Source organism: Siniperca chuatsi, linkage group LG12, assembly GCF_020085105.1.
Source record: "Siniperca chuatsi isolate FFG_IHB_CAS linkage group LG12, ASM2008510v1, whole genome shotgun sequence".
Taxonomy (NCBI): Eukaryota; Metazoa; Chordata; class Actinopteri; order Centrarchiformes; family Sinipercidae; genus Siniperca; species Siniperca chuatsi.
This window is the reverse complement of record NC_058053.1, coordinates 3,638,795-3,654,413: the sequence shown is the minus strand read 5'-3', so window position 1 is coordinate 3,654,413 and position 15,619 is coordinate 3,638,795. Positions and strand designations below refer to the sequence as shown.

General features: G+C 41.7%; 1 protein-coding gene across 1 annotated transcript in view; it reads left to right on the top strand.

The window, feature by feature from the left end:
• Positions 1 to 15,619, top strand: part of col6a3 (collagen, type VI, alpha 3) — a 53,541-nt gene that overhangs the window by 25,805 nt on the left and 12,117 nt on the right. The window contains 30 exon segments of the mRNA XM_044217686.1: positions 199 to 399; positions 402 to 446; positions 449 to 796; positions 1,013 to 1,606; positions 1,827 to 2,426; positions 2,645 to 2,902; positions 2,905 to 3,237; positions 3,458 to 4,057; positions 4,327 to 4,920; positions 5,141 to 5,740; positions 7,582 to 8,193; positions 8,416 to 9,039; positions 9,349 to 9,948; positions 10,138 to 10,743; positions 10,887 to 11,221; positions 12,068 to 12,146; positions 12,283 to 12,428; positions 12,513 to 12,605; positions 12,737 to 12,790; positions 13,035 to 13,106; positions 13,197 to 13,223; positions 13,320 to 13,364; positions 13,581 to 13,634; positions 13,733 to 13,795; positions 14,275 to 14,340; positions 14,513 to 14,566; positions 14,660 to 14,695; positions 14,798 to 14,860; positions 15,116 to 15,178; positions 15,477 to 15,539. Coding sequence (XP_044073621.1) covers positions 199 to 399; positions 402 to 446; positions 449 to 796; positions 1,013 to 1,606; positions 1,827 to 2,426; positions 2,645 to 2,902; positions 2,905 to 3,237; positions 3,458 to 4,057; positions 4,327 to 4,920; positions 5,141 to 5,740; positions 7,582 to 8,193; positions 8,416 to 9,039; positions 9,349 to 9,948; positions 10,138 to 10,743; positions 10,887 to 11,221; positions 12,068 to 12,146; positions 12,283 to 12,428; positions 12,513 to 12,605; positions 12,737 to 12,790; positions 13,035 to 13,106; positions 13,197 to 13,223; positions 13,320 to 13,364; positions 13,581 to 13,634; positions 13,733 to 13,795; positions 14,275 to 14,340; positions 14,513 to 14,566; positions 14,660 to 14,695; positions 14,798 to 14,860; positions 15,116 to 15,178; positions 15,477 to 15,539 — 7,928 coding nt within the window.

Here is a 15,619-nt window from a genome sequence, read left to right as displayed (position 1 = left end):
CAATCCACGATCATGGTAGGACACAGATTGAACTGTATTAAACTATTTTACTGAGTTGAGGTCAGCCTGTACCACTTTGACAAAACACTTTTGCCAGCATTAATAGAGCAAGTTGTAAACATTGAGGCTATCTTTTGTCATCTGACTTTCACATTTGACACATGAATCTAAATATGTCTCATATTTTATGTTCCCTAGTGGAGAGACAGCTACCAGGAAGGGATGTTGTGTTCTTGTTGGATGGATCTGATGGTACTAGAACTGGATTCCCAGCTATGCGAGACTTTGTCCAAAGAGTAGTAGAGACACTCAGCGTGGATAACAACAAAGACCGTGTCTCAGTGGTTCAGTACAGCAGAGATCCAACTGTCCAGTTCTATCTGAACACATACGCGACAAAGGCGAGATCCTTGACACTATCAGAGGTTTGAGGCACAAAGGCGGAAGACCCTCAACACTGGAGCAGCTCTCCAGTACTTGAGGGATAATGTCTTCACGGCCTCTGCCGGAAGCAGGCGCGTGGAAGGCGTTCCACAGGTCCTAATATTGCTAAGTGGTGGAAGGTCTTCTGACAGTGTTGACGCACCAGCCTCTGCTCTCAAACAGCTGGGTGTCTTGACCTTTGCAATTGGAACCAGGAGCTCTGACAGCAGCGAACTGCAGAAGATATCCCACGATCCCAGTTATGCTCTATCTGTGTCTGAATTCACTGACCTTCCCAGTGTCCAACAGCAACTTCAGTCCTCCGTGGAGGCTGTGGTTATTGACGTCACCCCAGAATCACCAACTGTATTTGGTATGTTAACAAGCATGGCGTCTTGCTGGCCTGAAAGGCTACATGACTAGTTTCACCTCAGCTGAGGCAAAGAAATGAAGTGTGATACATGTTTAGCTCCTACAATTGAAGTAGGCAATGCTAGGTGATTTCAAAAAGTAGCCCACCACTTGATAAGTAGTGCACCAGAGTTGTTCGGCAAAGGTTTTTATTTGATGTCTTCCTGTCTTTTCTCAGTTGACACTGCCAAAAAGGATATCGTATTCCTTCTGGATGGTTCTGATGGCACAAGGAATGGCTTCCCTGCCATGCGTGATTTTGTTGAGAGAGTGGTGGAGAAACTCAATGTGGGAGAAAACAAAGACCGAGTCTCTGTGGTCCAGTACAGCAGAGATGTAGAGGTCCACTTTGATCTGAAAACATACAAAACACCAGATGATATTTTGGATTCGGTCAGAGGGCTGAGACACAGAGGAGGCAGACCCCTCAACACCGGGGCAGCCCTCCAATACGTCAGGGACAACATCTTTACAAACTCCTCCGGGAGTAGGCGCCTGCAAGGTGTTCCACAGATGTTGATCCTGCTAAATGGTGGAAGGTCTTTTGACAATGTAGATACCCCAGCCTCTACTCTCAAACAGCAGGGCATCTTTGTGATTGGCATTGGAACAAGGAACTCTGATAGTAGAGAGCTGCAGAAGATATCATATGACCCTAGTTACGCTCTATCAGTGTCTGAGTTCACTGACCTCCCCAGTGTCCAAGAACAGCTCTCCACTGTAATGAGCAAGGTGCTAGTGAGGGCCACGCCCATGACACCAACAGTAACTGGTAAGAAAGTGACCGATTTTTACAATCCACGATCATGGTAGGACACAGATTGAACTGTATTAAACTATTTTACTGAGTTGAGGTCAGCCTGTACCACTTTGACAAAACAGTTTTGCCAGCATTAATAGAGCAAGTTGTAAACATTGAGGCTATCTTTTGTCATCTGACTTTCACATTTGGCACATGAATCTAAATATGTCTCATATTTTATGTTCCCTAGTGGAGAGACAGCTACCAGGAAGGGATGTTGTGTTCTTGTTGGATGGATCTGATGGTACTAGAACTGGATTCCCAGCTATGCGAGACTTTGTCCAAAGAGTAGTAGAGACACTCAGCGTGGATAACAACAAAGACCGTGTCTCAGTGGTTCAGTACAGCAGAGATCCAACTGTCCAGTTCTATCTGAACACATACGCGACAAAAGGCGAGATTCTTGACACTATCAGAGGTTTGAGGCACAAAGGCGGAAGACCCCTCAACACTGGAGCAGCTCTCCAGTACTTGAGGGATAATGTCTTCACGGCCTCTGCCGGAAGCAGGCGCGTGGAAGGCGTTCCACAGGTCCTAATATTGCTAAGTGGTGGAAGGTCTTCTGACAGTGTTGACGCACCAGCCTCTGCTCTCAAACAGCTGGGTGTCTTGACCTTTGCAATTGGAACCAGGAGCTCTGACAGCAGCGAACTGCAGAAGATATCCCACCATCCCAGTTATGCTCTATCTGTGTCTGAATTCACTGACCTTCCCAGTGTCCAACAGCAACTTCAGTCCTCCGTGGAGGCTGTGGTTATTGACGTCACCCCAGAATCACCAACTGTATTTGGTATGTTAACAAGCATGGCGTCTTGCTGGCCTGAAAGGCTACATGACTAGTTTCACCTCAGCTGAGGCAAAGAAATGAAGTGTGATACATGTTTAGCTCCTACAATTGAAGTAGGCAGTGCTAGGTGATTTCAAAAAAGTAGCCCACCACTTGATAAGTAGTGCACCAGAGTTGTTCGGCAAAGGTTTTTGATTTGATGTCTTCCTGTCTTTTCTCAGTTGACACTGCCAAAAAGGATATCGTATTCCTTCTGGATGGTTCTGATGGCACAAGGAATGGCTTCCCTGCCATGCGTGATTTTGTTGAGAGAGTGGTGGAGAAACTCAATGTGGGAGAAAACAAAGACCGTGTCTCTGTGGTCCAGTACAGCAGAGATGTAGAGGTCCACTTTGATCTGAAAACATACAAAACACCAGATGATATTTTGGATTCGGTCAGAGGGCTGAGACACAGAGGAGGCAGACCCCTGAACACCGGGCAGCCCTCCAATACGTCAGGGACAACGTCTTTACAAACTCCTCCGGGAGTAGGCGCCTGCAAGGTGTTCCACAGATGTTGATCCTGCTAAATGGTGGAAGGTCTTTTGACAATGTAGATACCCCAGCCTCTACTCTCAAACAGCAGGGCGTCTTTGTGATTGGCATTGGAACAAGGAACTCTGATAGTAGAGAGCTGCAGAAGATATCATATGACCCTAGTTACGCTCTATCAGTGTCTGAGTTCACTGACCTCCCCAGTGTCCAAGAACAGCTCTCCTCTGTAATGAGCAAGGTGCTAGTGAGGGCCATGCCCATGACACCAACAGTAACTGGTAAGAAAGTGACCGATTTTTACAATCCACGATCATGGTAGGACACAGATTGAACTGTATTAAACTATTTTACTGAGTTGCGGTCAGCCTGTACCACTTTGACAAAACAGTTTTGCCAGCATTAATAGAGCAAGTTGTAAACATTGAGGCTAGCTTTTGTCATCTGACTTCCACATTTGACACATAAATCTAAATATTTCTCATATTTTATGTTCCCTAGTGGAGAGACAGCTACCAGGAAGGGATGTTGTGTTCTTGTTGGATGGATCTGATGGTACTAGAACTGGATTCCCAGCTATGCGAGACTTTGTCCAAAGAGTAGTAGAGACACTCAGCGTGGATAACAACAAAGACCGTGTCTCAGTGGTTCAGTACAGCAGAGATCCAACTGCCCAGTTCTATCTGAACACATACGCGACAAAAGGCGAGATCCTTGACACTATCAGAGGTTTGAGGCACAAAGGCGGAAGACCCCTCAATACTGGTTTAGCTCTCCAGTACTTGAGGGATAATGTCTTCACGGCCTCTGCCGGAAGCAGGCGCGTGGAAGGCGTTCCACAGGTCCTAATATTGCTAAGTGGTGGAAGGTCTTCTGACAGTGTTGATGCACCAGCCTCTGCTCTCAAACAGCTGGGTGTCTTGACCTTTGCAGTTGGAATCAGGAGGTCTGATAGCAGTGATCTCGAGTTCTTATCCCACGATCCCAGTTATGCTCTGTCTGTGTCTGAATTCACTGACCTTCCCAGTGTCCAACAGCAACTTCAGTCCTCTGTGGAGGCTGTGGTTATTGACGTCACCCCAGAATCACCAACTGTATTTGGTATGTTAACAAGCATGGCGTCTTGCTGGCCTAAAAGGCTACATGACTAGTTTCACCTAAGCTGAGGCAATGAAATGAAGTGTGATACATGTTTAGCGCCAGGTGTGCATTGAAAGAGAGGTGGTGGCGGTGGTGTGCTTTCCTACTGTTTACAATTGAAGTAGGCAGTACTAGGTGATTTTAAAAAAGTAGTCCAACACTTGATGATTAGTGCATCAGAGTTGTTCCTGCAAAGGTTTATTATTTGATGTCTTCCTGTCTTTTCTTAGTTGACACTGCCAAAAAGGATATCGTATTCCTTCTGGATGGTTCTGATGGCACAAGGAATGGCTTCCCTGCCATGCGTGATTTTGTTGAGAGAGTGGTGGAGAAACTCAATGTGGGAGAAAACAAAGACCGAGTCTCTGTGGTCCAGTACAGCAGAGATGTAGAGGTCCACTTTGATCTGAAAACATACAAAACACGAGATGATATTTTGGATTCGGTCAGAGGGCTGAGACACAGAGGAGGCAGGCCCCTCAACACCGGTGCAGCCCTCCAATACATTAGGGACAACATCTTTATACAATCTGCTGGGAGTAGGCGCCTGCAAGGTGTTCCACAGATGTTGATCCTGCTAAATGGTGGAAGGTCCTTTGACAATGTAGATACCCCAGCCTCTACTCTCAAACAGCAGTCCGTTTTTGTGATTGGCATTGGAACAAGGAACTCTGATCGTAGAGAGCTGCAGAAAATATCATATGATCCTACTTATGCTTTATCAGTGTCAGAGTTCACTGACCTCCCCAGTGTCCAAGAACAGCTCTCCTCTGTAATGAGCACAGTGCCAGTGAGGGCCATGCCCCTGACACCAACAGTAACTGGTAAGAAAGTGACCGATTTTTACATTCCACGATTATGTTAGGACACAGATTGAACTATATTCAACTATTTTACTGAGTTGAGGTCAGCCATTTCCACTTTGACAAAACAGTTCTGCCAGCATTAATAGAGTAAGTTGTAAACATTGAGTCTAGCTTTTGTCATCTGACTTTCACATTTGACACATGAATCTAAATATGTCTCATATTTTATGTTCCCTAGTGGAGAGACAGCTACCAGGAAGGGATGTTGTGTTCTTGTTGGATGGATCTGATGGTACTAGAACTGGATTCCCAGCTATGCGAGACTTTGTCCAAAGAGTAGTAGAGACACTCAGCGTGGATAACAACAAAGACCGTGTCTCAGTGGTTCAGTACAGCAGAGATCCAACTGTCCAGTTCTATCTGAACACATACGCGACAAAAGGCGAGATCCTTGACACTATCAGAGGTTTGAGGCACAAAGGCGGAAGACCCCTCAACACTGGAGCAGCTCTCCAGTACTTGAGGGATAATGTCTTCACGGCCTCTGCCGGAAGCAGGCGCGTGGAAGGCGTTCCACAGGTCCTAATATTGCTAAGTGGTGGAAGGTCTTTTGACAGTGTTGATGCACCAGCCTCTGCTCTTAAACAGCTGGGTGTCTTGACCTTTGCAATTGGAGCCAGGAGCCCTGATAGCAGGGAACTGCAGAAGATATCCCACGATCCCAGTTATGCTCTATCTGTATCTGAATTCACTGACCTTCCCAGTATCCAGCAGCAACTTCAGTCCTCTGTGGAGGCTGTGGTTATTGATGTCACCTCAAAATCACCAACTGTATTTGGTATGTTAACAAGCATGGCTCTTTCTAACATGAAAATGTACACCAAGTGAATGTAGTTAAGGTACCTATTTATTGTCCTATTTTTAACAAGGCAACCCAGGCGAGTTTTTGGAAATTGCATTGTGTTAACAATGCCATGATAACAGATGTCTCAGAACCACATTTTTGTCTGTTATAAAGTAATTTAATTAGCAATTTGTTGATCTTGGCATCAAGTGCAAATTAATGTAATTTTGCAGTGTAAATTTGTTTGTGATGGCATCCCTTCCAACTTCATTAGTAAAACTCCTATGTTGTATTCTTACAATGCTGTGTTTAACAATTATGTTATCAGTTTTACAACAACTACTGATGTATTTTCCACTTCACCTAGCCCTTTTGCGCATTTCGCTGCTGTATCTAACCTTCACTTTTGTAGGTATTAGTTTTTACTGTATTGCAATTATTAGTTTTAATATATTGCAATCTATTTTTCATGTTTTTTTAAAGTGAGAACTCATATGATTTGTCATTTTTTTGACAGACAAAAGTCTCTTCTTTTGGTCAACAAAAGCTGAAGCAAATTCTATTCAAAGATCAGCACTCTTCAAACAATAAAGACATTCTTGATTTTGAGAACGCTCTTGATTCTCAGTCAGTCAAGGACATCTTTCTATTGCCAGCAACAAAGTGTTCACTTTTTCCTCTCATTCATATTCTTAATTTTCTTTTTTATTATTTCTTTTCTTCCTTTTTTTCTTTTTTTCATATTCTCTCTTTTGATTATTTGTATTCATATTCACATCCACAGTCTGTGTCAGTATTTGTTAGTAAACTTATTGATTCCGTTTTGTATAGAAGAGAGCAATTTTAATATTTTTTCCATTTCTGGTAGCATTGTCAAGTGACCTGTCTTTTTCTACATTCAAGCAGTACTTTGGAATGATCTGCCTAGGTCGTATCATTTCTGTTTGCTAGTTCTACCAAATGACAATAGGGACAAAAAAGCTTGAGTCCCGAAAAATAAAAATACATGTGCAGTTATTCTCTTATTTGAATAAAGGGAATATTATCACCATTGTTTTAAGATGGCAACACAAGGAATGATGAATAATGGCTACTGTATTTTCATGTAATTAGTAAAGAAAAGGCTAAAATCCATTTTCAAGACTAAACCAAACTAGAAAGACATGACAGATATTGTAAACACAAGCTTCAGTTAATACAAGAAACATTATTAGACACATTAGGAAACTCATATATCTGGTAATAAATTATTCGGATATGATGTAGTGTTTATTTTAAATTCAATTTGTGTTGTTTTCTGCTTTTGGTTTAAAAAGTGTCTGACTGCTGACATTTTCATTCAGCAGAATGTATTCCTTCTCATGTGTGCAGTCTAAATACTTTGTAAAGCAACATTTTTTTGATAAATTTGGTTAATAATTGGTTTGTAAACCATCCATAAATATGAACTGGATGGTTGTAAAATTGTAAAATTGCAACTGATATTTATAAAACTTTTGCTTAACAAATATTTATAAAGCATATATAAACATTATTTGAATTTTAGTAAATGGTTTCACTAAAAGAAAATATAAGAAAAATTGGGAGAAAATGTAAATGACCTGAACATGCTCCAGATTACCACAAATTTGGCAATATAACATACTGTCTATATATATATATATATATATATATATATATATACATAGTTTTGAAACAGATTGTGGGCTCAAGTCAAGAAGGAGTCGAACAGTGTTAAAAGGCTATCATATGTCAGTGTTTAATTGCTGCTGTAATTTTTTTTTTGATCATTTCTGTAGCAGAACATAATATTACCTTTTCTCTTTCTCTTTCAGCTGAGTCACAGGGCCCCCGAAAGGATGTTGTTTTCCTTGTCGATGGATCTGATGGTGTTGGGCGGGAATTTCCTATCATCCAAGAGTTTATCCGCAGGGTCGTGGAGAGTCTCAATGTGGGCGAGAATAAGATCCGGATTGGCGTGGTCCAGTATGGTGACTTTGCTCAGGCTGACATGTTTCTGAACACACATACAACTAAAGAAGGTGTTTTGAATGCCGTCAGGGGAATGAGGCAACGAGGAGGAAGACAACGTAACCTGGGTCAGGCCTTGCAGTTTGTCAGTCAGGATGTTCTGACAGCAGCACGTGGTAGCAGGAAGCAAGAGGGTGTACCACAGTTTGTAATTGTCGTCTCCAGTGGGTCTTCGACAGATGACATTAGTCGTGCAGCGTCTTCTCTAAAACAATCTAGAGTTCTTCCCTTCAGCATTGGGACCAGGGATGTTAACCCCACAGAGCTCCTTGAGGTGTCATATGTGCCTAACTTTGCCTTCACTGTAGATGATCTCCCTGGCCTGTACACAGTCCAAGAAAACTTAATCACCACTCTCACTGAGTTGTCAGATGATGCCATCACCGGGATGCGTCCAGTATTCCCAACCTCTCATGGTAATTTTACTCAATTAAATGATGTCTAAAAAATTATTTACAGCCAAAACACATTCTCACACACCACTTAATCAAGTTTGAAGTTCTACATGTGAATTATTCTTTACATAATATTTGACTTTCCTAGTCATACTGTATGTCCTCTAAATCTATGAGGAACTCTGTAGTTAGTAATCATACCTTGTTACTGTGCTTGCATCTTGCATGCTTCTGTTTGAGCAGTAATCACACCATCATCTACTGGAGGAGAAAAGAGAGATGTCGTATTTCTAATTGATGGCACATCAGCGGTGCGTAGTGAGTTCCCTTCGATCCGTGAAATGATAAGAAGAGTTGTGGAGAAGCTGGATGTAGGATTGGATAAGGTCCGAGTTTCAGTGGTACAATACAGTGATGACCCGAAGTTAGAATTTCTTCTGAATGAATTCTCCACCAAAGATGAGGTACGCCAGGCTGTGACGAAACTTCGAAGCAAAGGCGGGAACCGTCTAAACACAGGTCGTGCTCTTGAGTGGGTCTCCAGAAACATCTACCAGAGGTCAGCGGGTAGCCGCATTGAAGATGGTGTGCCTCAGTTCCTCATTCTAGTTACAGGTGGCAAGTCTACAGATGATGTATCCACTGCAGCGGACCAACTTAAGAGAAACCAAGTTGCACCTCTTGCCATTGGTTCAAGGAATGCAGACCCTGATGAACTGAGACAGATTTCCCTGAAGCCTGAACTTGTATATACAGTTGACAGTTTCCAGCAGCTTCCAGTAGTGGAGTCGCAGCTCATTGATTCTGTCAAAACAATATCCACCACTGATATCATCAGTAGTTATGTGCCTCCCTCAGTGGACTTAGGTAAGAAATACTATCTCGTATATCCAAGGATTAAGTTAACTTCAAGTTGTAAGTGCTCAAACCAATAACTAATTAATGTTTTAATCATTTGCTTTTTGGACTGTTTTTCTTTCCTCATGTAATTGCAAAAACATGCATCATAGCACACTTGTGGTGCACGGGTAAAGTTTCCGTCCACCACTGCAAAGCCCCGGAGCTCGAGTCTGTTTTATTTTAGTGTTAGATTTTTAAAAAAATGCATCCATGTTTTTCTAATATACTTCAAAATAAAGCATATCTCCCTTTCTCTTTGTTGTGCTTATTTTGCAGGCAACCTTAATCTTGGGAGAAAGGACATTATCTTCCTTATTGATGGCTCAGACAATACAGGTGCTGCTGGCATTGCTCATATCCGTGACTTCATCCTCAACATTGTCCAACAACTCAATGTGCAGCCTGATCAAGTGCGTGTGGCTGTTGTTCAGTATGCAGACAGAGTTAAAACAGAGTTCTCACTCAACTCTCACAAAAACAAGCCAGGTGTTATCTCTGCTATCAAAAGACTTCGTCAGATGGGTGGCCGGTCATCAGATCTGGCTGATGCCATTGAGCATGTTATACAGAAAGAGTTAAAACCCTCTGCCGGTGTTCGTCTAGCTGAGGCCTCCCAGCATCTTGTGGTTCTCACAGGTGGACGTTCCCCCCAAGATGTTTCTATCTATGGACCTCTGCTTAAGGGCTCCAGAGTCAACTGCATTGGTGTTGGAGCTGGTGGTGCTGACACAAGGCAACTAACACAAATTGCCACCACCGCAGATGATGTTCTTCAGGTCCCTACATTCCCTGGTCTGCCAGCAATCCAGGAAAGATTTATTGCCAGATTGAGTGGGACCATCCCTGAGGAAACACCCACAGAATATGAGGGTCCTAGTAAGTTGTGCCACAACGTACACATATTAAAGTAGTATCTAAGCTCCTTGAGTCAAATTTGTGATTGTGATATTGGGCTACATAACTAAAATTGACTTGACTTGACATATTTTACCCTAAACTAATTATATATATCCATATCCATTTCTTCACCATGTCCTCTTCAATATCTCCTCTTCCTTCTCATAGCAGCAGACCCACCAAAAAAGGCGGATATAGTGTTTTTGGTGGACGGCTCCATTAACTTGGGCAGGGGCAACTTCAATGAAGTGATGTCGTTTATCATCAACCTAATTGATCTGTTCTTCAATGAGAGAGACAACCTGCGGATTGGCCTGGCACATTATGCTGCAGATGTGACTGATGTCTTCTACCTCAACACATACAAGAGCAGGCAAGACATTGTAAGTGCCATTGGCCGTGCAGAGTACAAAGGTGGACAAAAAATCAACACTGGTGCAGCCATTCGACATATTCAAGATGTTCACTTTACCAAAGAAAAAGGCAGTAGGATGGATGAGGGCACTCCTCAGATCCTAATGGTTATCACTGGAGGACGCTCAGCTGATGACAGCAAAACAGCAGCCCTTGGTCTGAAGAAAAAAGGTGTGAGAGTCTTTGCTGTAGGAGTGGGCGACACTGAGAATGAGTTAGAAAACCTAGCAAGTGAGTCTTCCACTGTGGCTCGAGCAAGCACCTTTCAGGAACTTTCAGAGCTCAATGAGCAAATCCTGGAGACTTTGGATGATGAAGTGAAGGGGAAGCTGTGTGTTGGTGTAGAAGAAACTCCTAAAAGTAAGACAGTATTCTTTTTTTCTTGCTAATGGACATAGCTAAGTTGTTTCACATTTAATTTGCAACTTAGAATTTCTGAAAAGTTTTGCTTTCTTGTGGTTCACAAAAAAGTGCCTAAAATAAAACCATGCTCTGTTTTACAGCCTGCAACATAGAGGTGTTGGTGGGCTTTGATGTTTCTGCCCAGAACATCTTCAGTGCTCAGATCAACCTCCAGAGCAAGATGGGTGCCATTCTACAAAGAATTTCCAAAATGGCAGCTATCAGTTGCTCCTCTGGGCAGCTTCCCTCTGTACATGTGGGCATGCTGGCCATGGACTCTGCCTCTGAGCCTGTCCAGCTGGACTTCACAGACAATGCTGATGAGCTCTTTGAGGCATTCAGAGCCCTACGGAGTCGTGGCCCCTTTGTCCTCAATGGCAAAACCATCTCAGCTTACACCAATAGGTTCAAACCCAGACAGGACAATGTTGTCAAGGTTGGTTACTGAAAAAGTTTAAACTAGAGAAATCCCGAGCCGATCCTGAGGATCAGCATAGCGGCCGATCTGGGCATATTTTAAAGGATTGGTATCAGCTAAAATAAAGCCAATCAAAATAAGATCCTTCCCTTACTGAACTCTAGTGTGTTTAGTCCACCTCAGCCTGCCAGTGTTGCATCGTTGCCCGGCTGTTCACTGCTGCATGTTGCTCGCATCCCAGAAAAAATGAGACTGTGTTAATGTGAATGTTAATGTGAATGTATTTGAGTTCACCTGCATTGGCAAAATAATGTTACATAGATTCTCTTATCTCCAACTCTAACTCTCTCATTAGCAAAGGGCAGTGTATATTCATTAACATCCAGATAGCAGCTTCTTATTTTTTCATTGCTTTTATTGATGGCAGGTCATATCAGCTGTTGCTAATTAACATTAATTCTGTGAGTAACTTGATGGCAGGCCAAAACAATTGTACAACTGCGACTGGAGTGTTCCTGTAGTTCCAACACAGTGATATGTCTTCTCTGTAGTGGATAGTGTCACTTCTTCACATCTTTCATTCTTATCACATAAATAATTTAAGATGATCAGTTTGAACCAGGACCTCCAGTATTTGAATCAAGGAGCTCATGAAAAAAAGGTGTGCAAAATATGGTAGACTACAGCTGTTATTTCAATGTATCAGATCTATATTTTAATCAACATTTAGGTAAATATAAGTATCTAATTGGACTATTGGCAGCTACCCAATCTTCATCGGAACATCCAGTTCAAACTTACCAATGAAAAGACTCGTGAAAAATGTAAGGAAGTGTGAAACTGAATTGTGATTTTCCCCTGAAGGTTGTCATTCATTTGACTGATGGTGTTGATGCCCCATATGCTGAAATGAAAAGGCGAGTTGAGGAGCTTCGGCTGTCAGGTAAAAAGATGATACAGTACAAACAGCCTTTGATGACTATCTATCCTTAAACCTCTGTGAAACTTTAGCCATATCATATTCAGAAGTAATTAGTGAGGATAAATCTTTTCCCGAAACTCTTGTATGTGCAAACCAGGAGTGAACAGTTTCATCCTGGTCGGGCTGGAGCGAGTGCCCAAATTTGAGGAGGCTTTGTTGCTGGAATTTGGTCGGGGCTTCAGGTACACCAGACCCTTACGAGTAAATATCATGGACTTGGACTATGAGCTAATGGAAGAACTGGTGAGTATTAACCAGTCAGACAGAAGACTTTCGTGAGCTCCCCCCCGTTGAATTACTTAATATTTGTTTTCTTTTGATGCACAGGACAATATTGCAGAGAGGGAGTGCTGTGCAGTGCCATGCAAATGCTCTGGCACCAGAGGAGACAGAGGAGCAGTTGGACTTTCAGGGTTGAAGGTATCCAATGTCAAAAAAAGAAAATATATTTTTTGATGTACAGTACTTCAAAAATACAAAGACCATCCCTTTAATTATACCAGAAAATAATTGTTTGTCAGAAGCTAATACTTTGTTGTTTTGCCTTTCAGGGTAGTCCAGGATCACCAGGAAGCCAAGGACATCCTGGAGATGAGGGTGGACCTGTAAGTTTGAATGCATTGCTTATGTATGTGGTCACAGTCTGACAACGTTTCTGTGAGAGACTTTCAGACACCTGTTGTAAACTGTGCAGATCTATAACTGTTGTTTAACCATGTTTTTTGTTCTCAGGAAGTTCAGTGACAACTTTCAATGTTCTTGTTGTTTTTCACCATTTCATGTTCCTTCATATTACATCCCTTCTGCCTTTTGTCAACACATTTTATTGTCTTTATTCTGTAATGACAGGGAGAGAGAGGTCCTCCTGGTGTGAATGGAACTCAGGGTTTCCAGGGATGTCCTGGACAGAGAGGTGTCAAGGTAAAAGCTTTGATATTGACTGTAACATTCAACTTAAACTTGTTGTTATTGTAAATTGATGGTGTAATAAATTTTTTGTCTTTTGTTAAGGGTTCTCGTGGGTACTCAGGAGAAAAGGTGAGTGTTCTTTTTTTAAGTCTTCATTATTAGATAAACCTGTCAGAAAAAAAGGCTAATACACTGATTACCTAACCCACTGCTATCTTTTTGCAGGGTGAATTTGGAGAAATTGGGCTTGATGGTATCAATGGAGAAGAGGTAAGTGTGTGTGTTTTATTAGATTTTGTTATTCAGTCCATTTGTTTTAGATTTAACACATCATACAGAATCATGTATGATCGTTTGTTGTCTTTTGGCTGTGTGGCAAGTGAATCCCACCAATGTGTTCATGTGGCAAATACATGAATTTACGTGAATTTACTTTGGTTTATGCATGATTGTGGCCTTTATTTGCCATCTGTTGCATGTTTTCAGGGCAAAAGTGGAGTGGCTGGACCCCCAGGAGACAGAGGAAATCCTGGCAGAAGAGTGAGTGACTCTTGGACTCTGGATACAATTTTAGTTTAAAAAAAATCTCATATGGTTAGTACTGATAAATGCTCACTAAACATATTTATTGTTTTTAGGGTCCCAAAGGTACCAAAGGACAAGCAGGAGATAGAGGAGAAATGGGAATCAGAGGAGACCCTGTGAGTATTATGGAATGCCATTTACTCTCTGAATTAACATTCATCTATACAATTGCATATTGTGTTAAACATGGATACCTGAAGTGATCTAGGCTGATTATAAAGTATTATTGTGTGCATTACTTGTGGAGTGCTAGTAATATGGTTTGTATGCACACACAGTACATAATAAAGTGAAGGTCAGAGAAGTAGGATGCTACTAATCAGCTATTAGGAATTTCCAGACCAGCTTCGATTGAGTCATAAAGTTACATTCATTCATTCCTTTATGGCCACTGTTCTACTGCCCTTGAGCTAGGCTCTCAACAGTGGCCAGTGGTAAAAACTGCAGTGTCTGATAATTTGATACGTGATTGTATACATCCCTCCCTCAGCCTGCCATTGCTTTCTCGGGCAGTTTGTATGAATAAGAATGTGTGTGAATGTGTTTTTGGATGTTTGAATGTAGCTGAAATTGAAAAAGTCATATATGTCTATAGGGTACAAGTGGACAAGACAACAACCGCGCAGGACCTAAAGGAGACCCTGGTGATGCTGGACCAGTGGTAATGTCTGCCTTCACACATTGTATTGCTATAAAAAAAAGCCAAATACCATTGAGGTGGTCCTGCCAATGCATTTTCAACATACTTTTAACAGTTTTAGCAGTTTAAAATTACATGGTTGTTTTTGTTTGTATGGGTTTGTTTCACTGGGATTTCTGCTCTGAAATTATAGGGGGATCCTGGTGAAGATGGAAAGAAGGGAGGCCCTGGTGAACTCGGAAGAAGGGTAAACAATTTTGTGTTCATTATCTTTGCTAAATACTTTTTTGCCACTGTTTTTTTTGTTAATAACGACTCATTTCTACTCCCATTTCATTAGGGAGCTGATGGCAGAAGAGGCTCACCTGGACAGGCTGTAAGTTCCTTTTTAGTGATAGCATACATTGTTTAATACTTATTGCAATAACGCTTGTAATGGCAGTAATTATAACATTTTTCTGCTTGCATATCACTAAAGGGTAATCCTGGAAAGCCAGGAGCTGATGGCGTTCAGGGAGAGCCTGGTATTGGAGGATCTAGAGTAAGTTCATCATTCTTTTCACAGTATTTGGCAGATTATTCAATCTACAAATGCACTTGCCAAAACATGTATCATAGCGAATGTTGTCATTAATGTTAATACTTTTCTTGGCTGCATAACAATATGATAAATAGTTTTGACTGGAGTATTTATATATCTAGAAATATGTGTTCATTCTTTACTCATGGGTTGGAAGTCCAGCTCTAATATGCAAGAAACTGGTGCATCATAGCTCTCTGGTTTGTCTTTTTTAAGGGTCCACCTGGACCGAATGGTGCACCAGGACCCAGAGGAGAAGATGGGAACCCTGGACCCAGGGTGAGTGAACCTGTTAGGGCCATTTTATTAAATACATTTTTTCTGCTGTGTCTGTAACATATTAAACACATAATATTGTTAAAATTCAAATCAAATCATATATATTTATGGTGCACATTTAAAATCAGCATCAGTTTTAAACCATGGTAAAATGCAGATAGGGAACACAGAGCAGACATATTAAAATCTAATTTCACACAAACAAATACTGGTTTAACTGTCTGAAAATCATGTGCACAATATACTTTTATTTTGAGAAAAGTTATGTCTTCTAATGTCCTAATGTGTTGTTTTCTAGGGTCCTGGAGGTAGCCCAGGTCCCACTGGAGATAAGGGTAGAAGAGGAGCTCTTGGTCGCAAGGTACTGAGTGGAACATAATTTGGTGTGGCTTATGTTCTTCCATAACAGGCTTGTTTCATTTACAAACACACTGGCCTGAG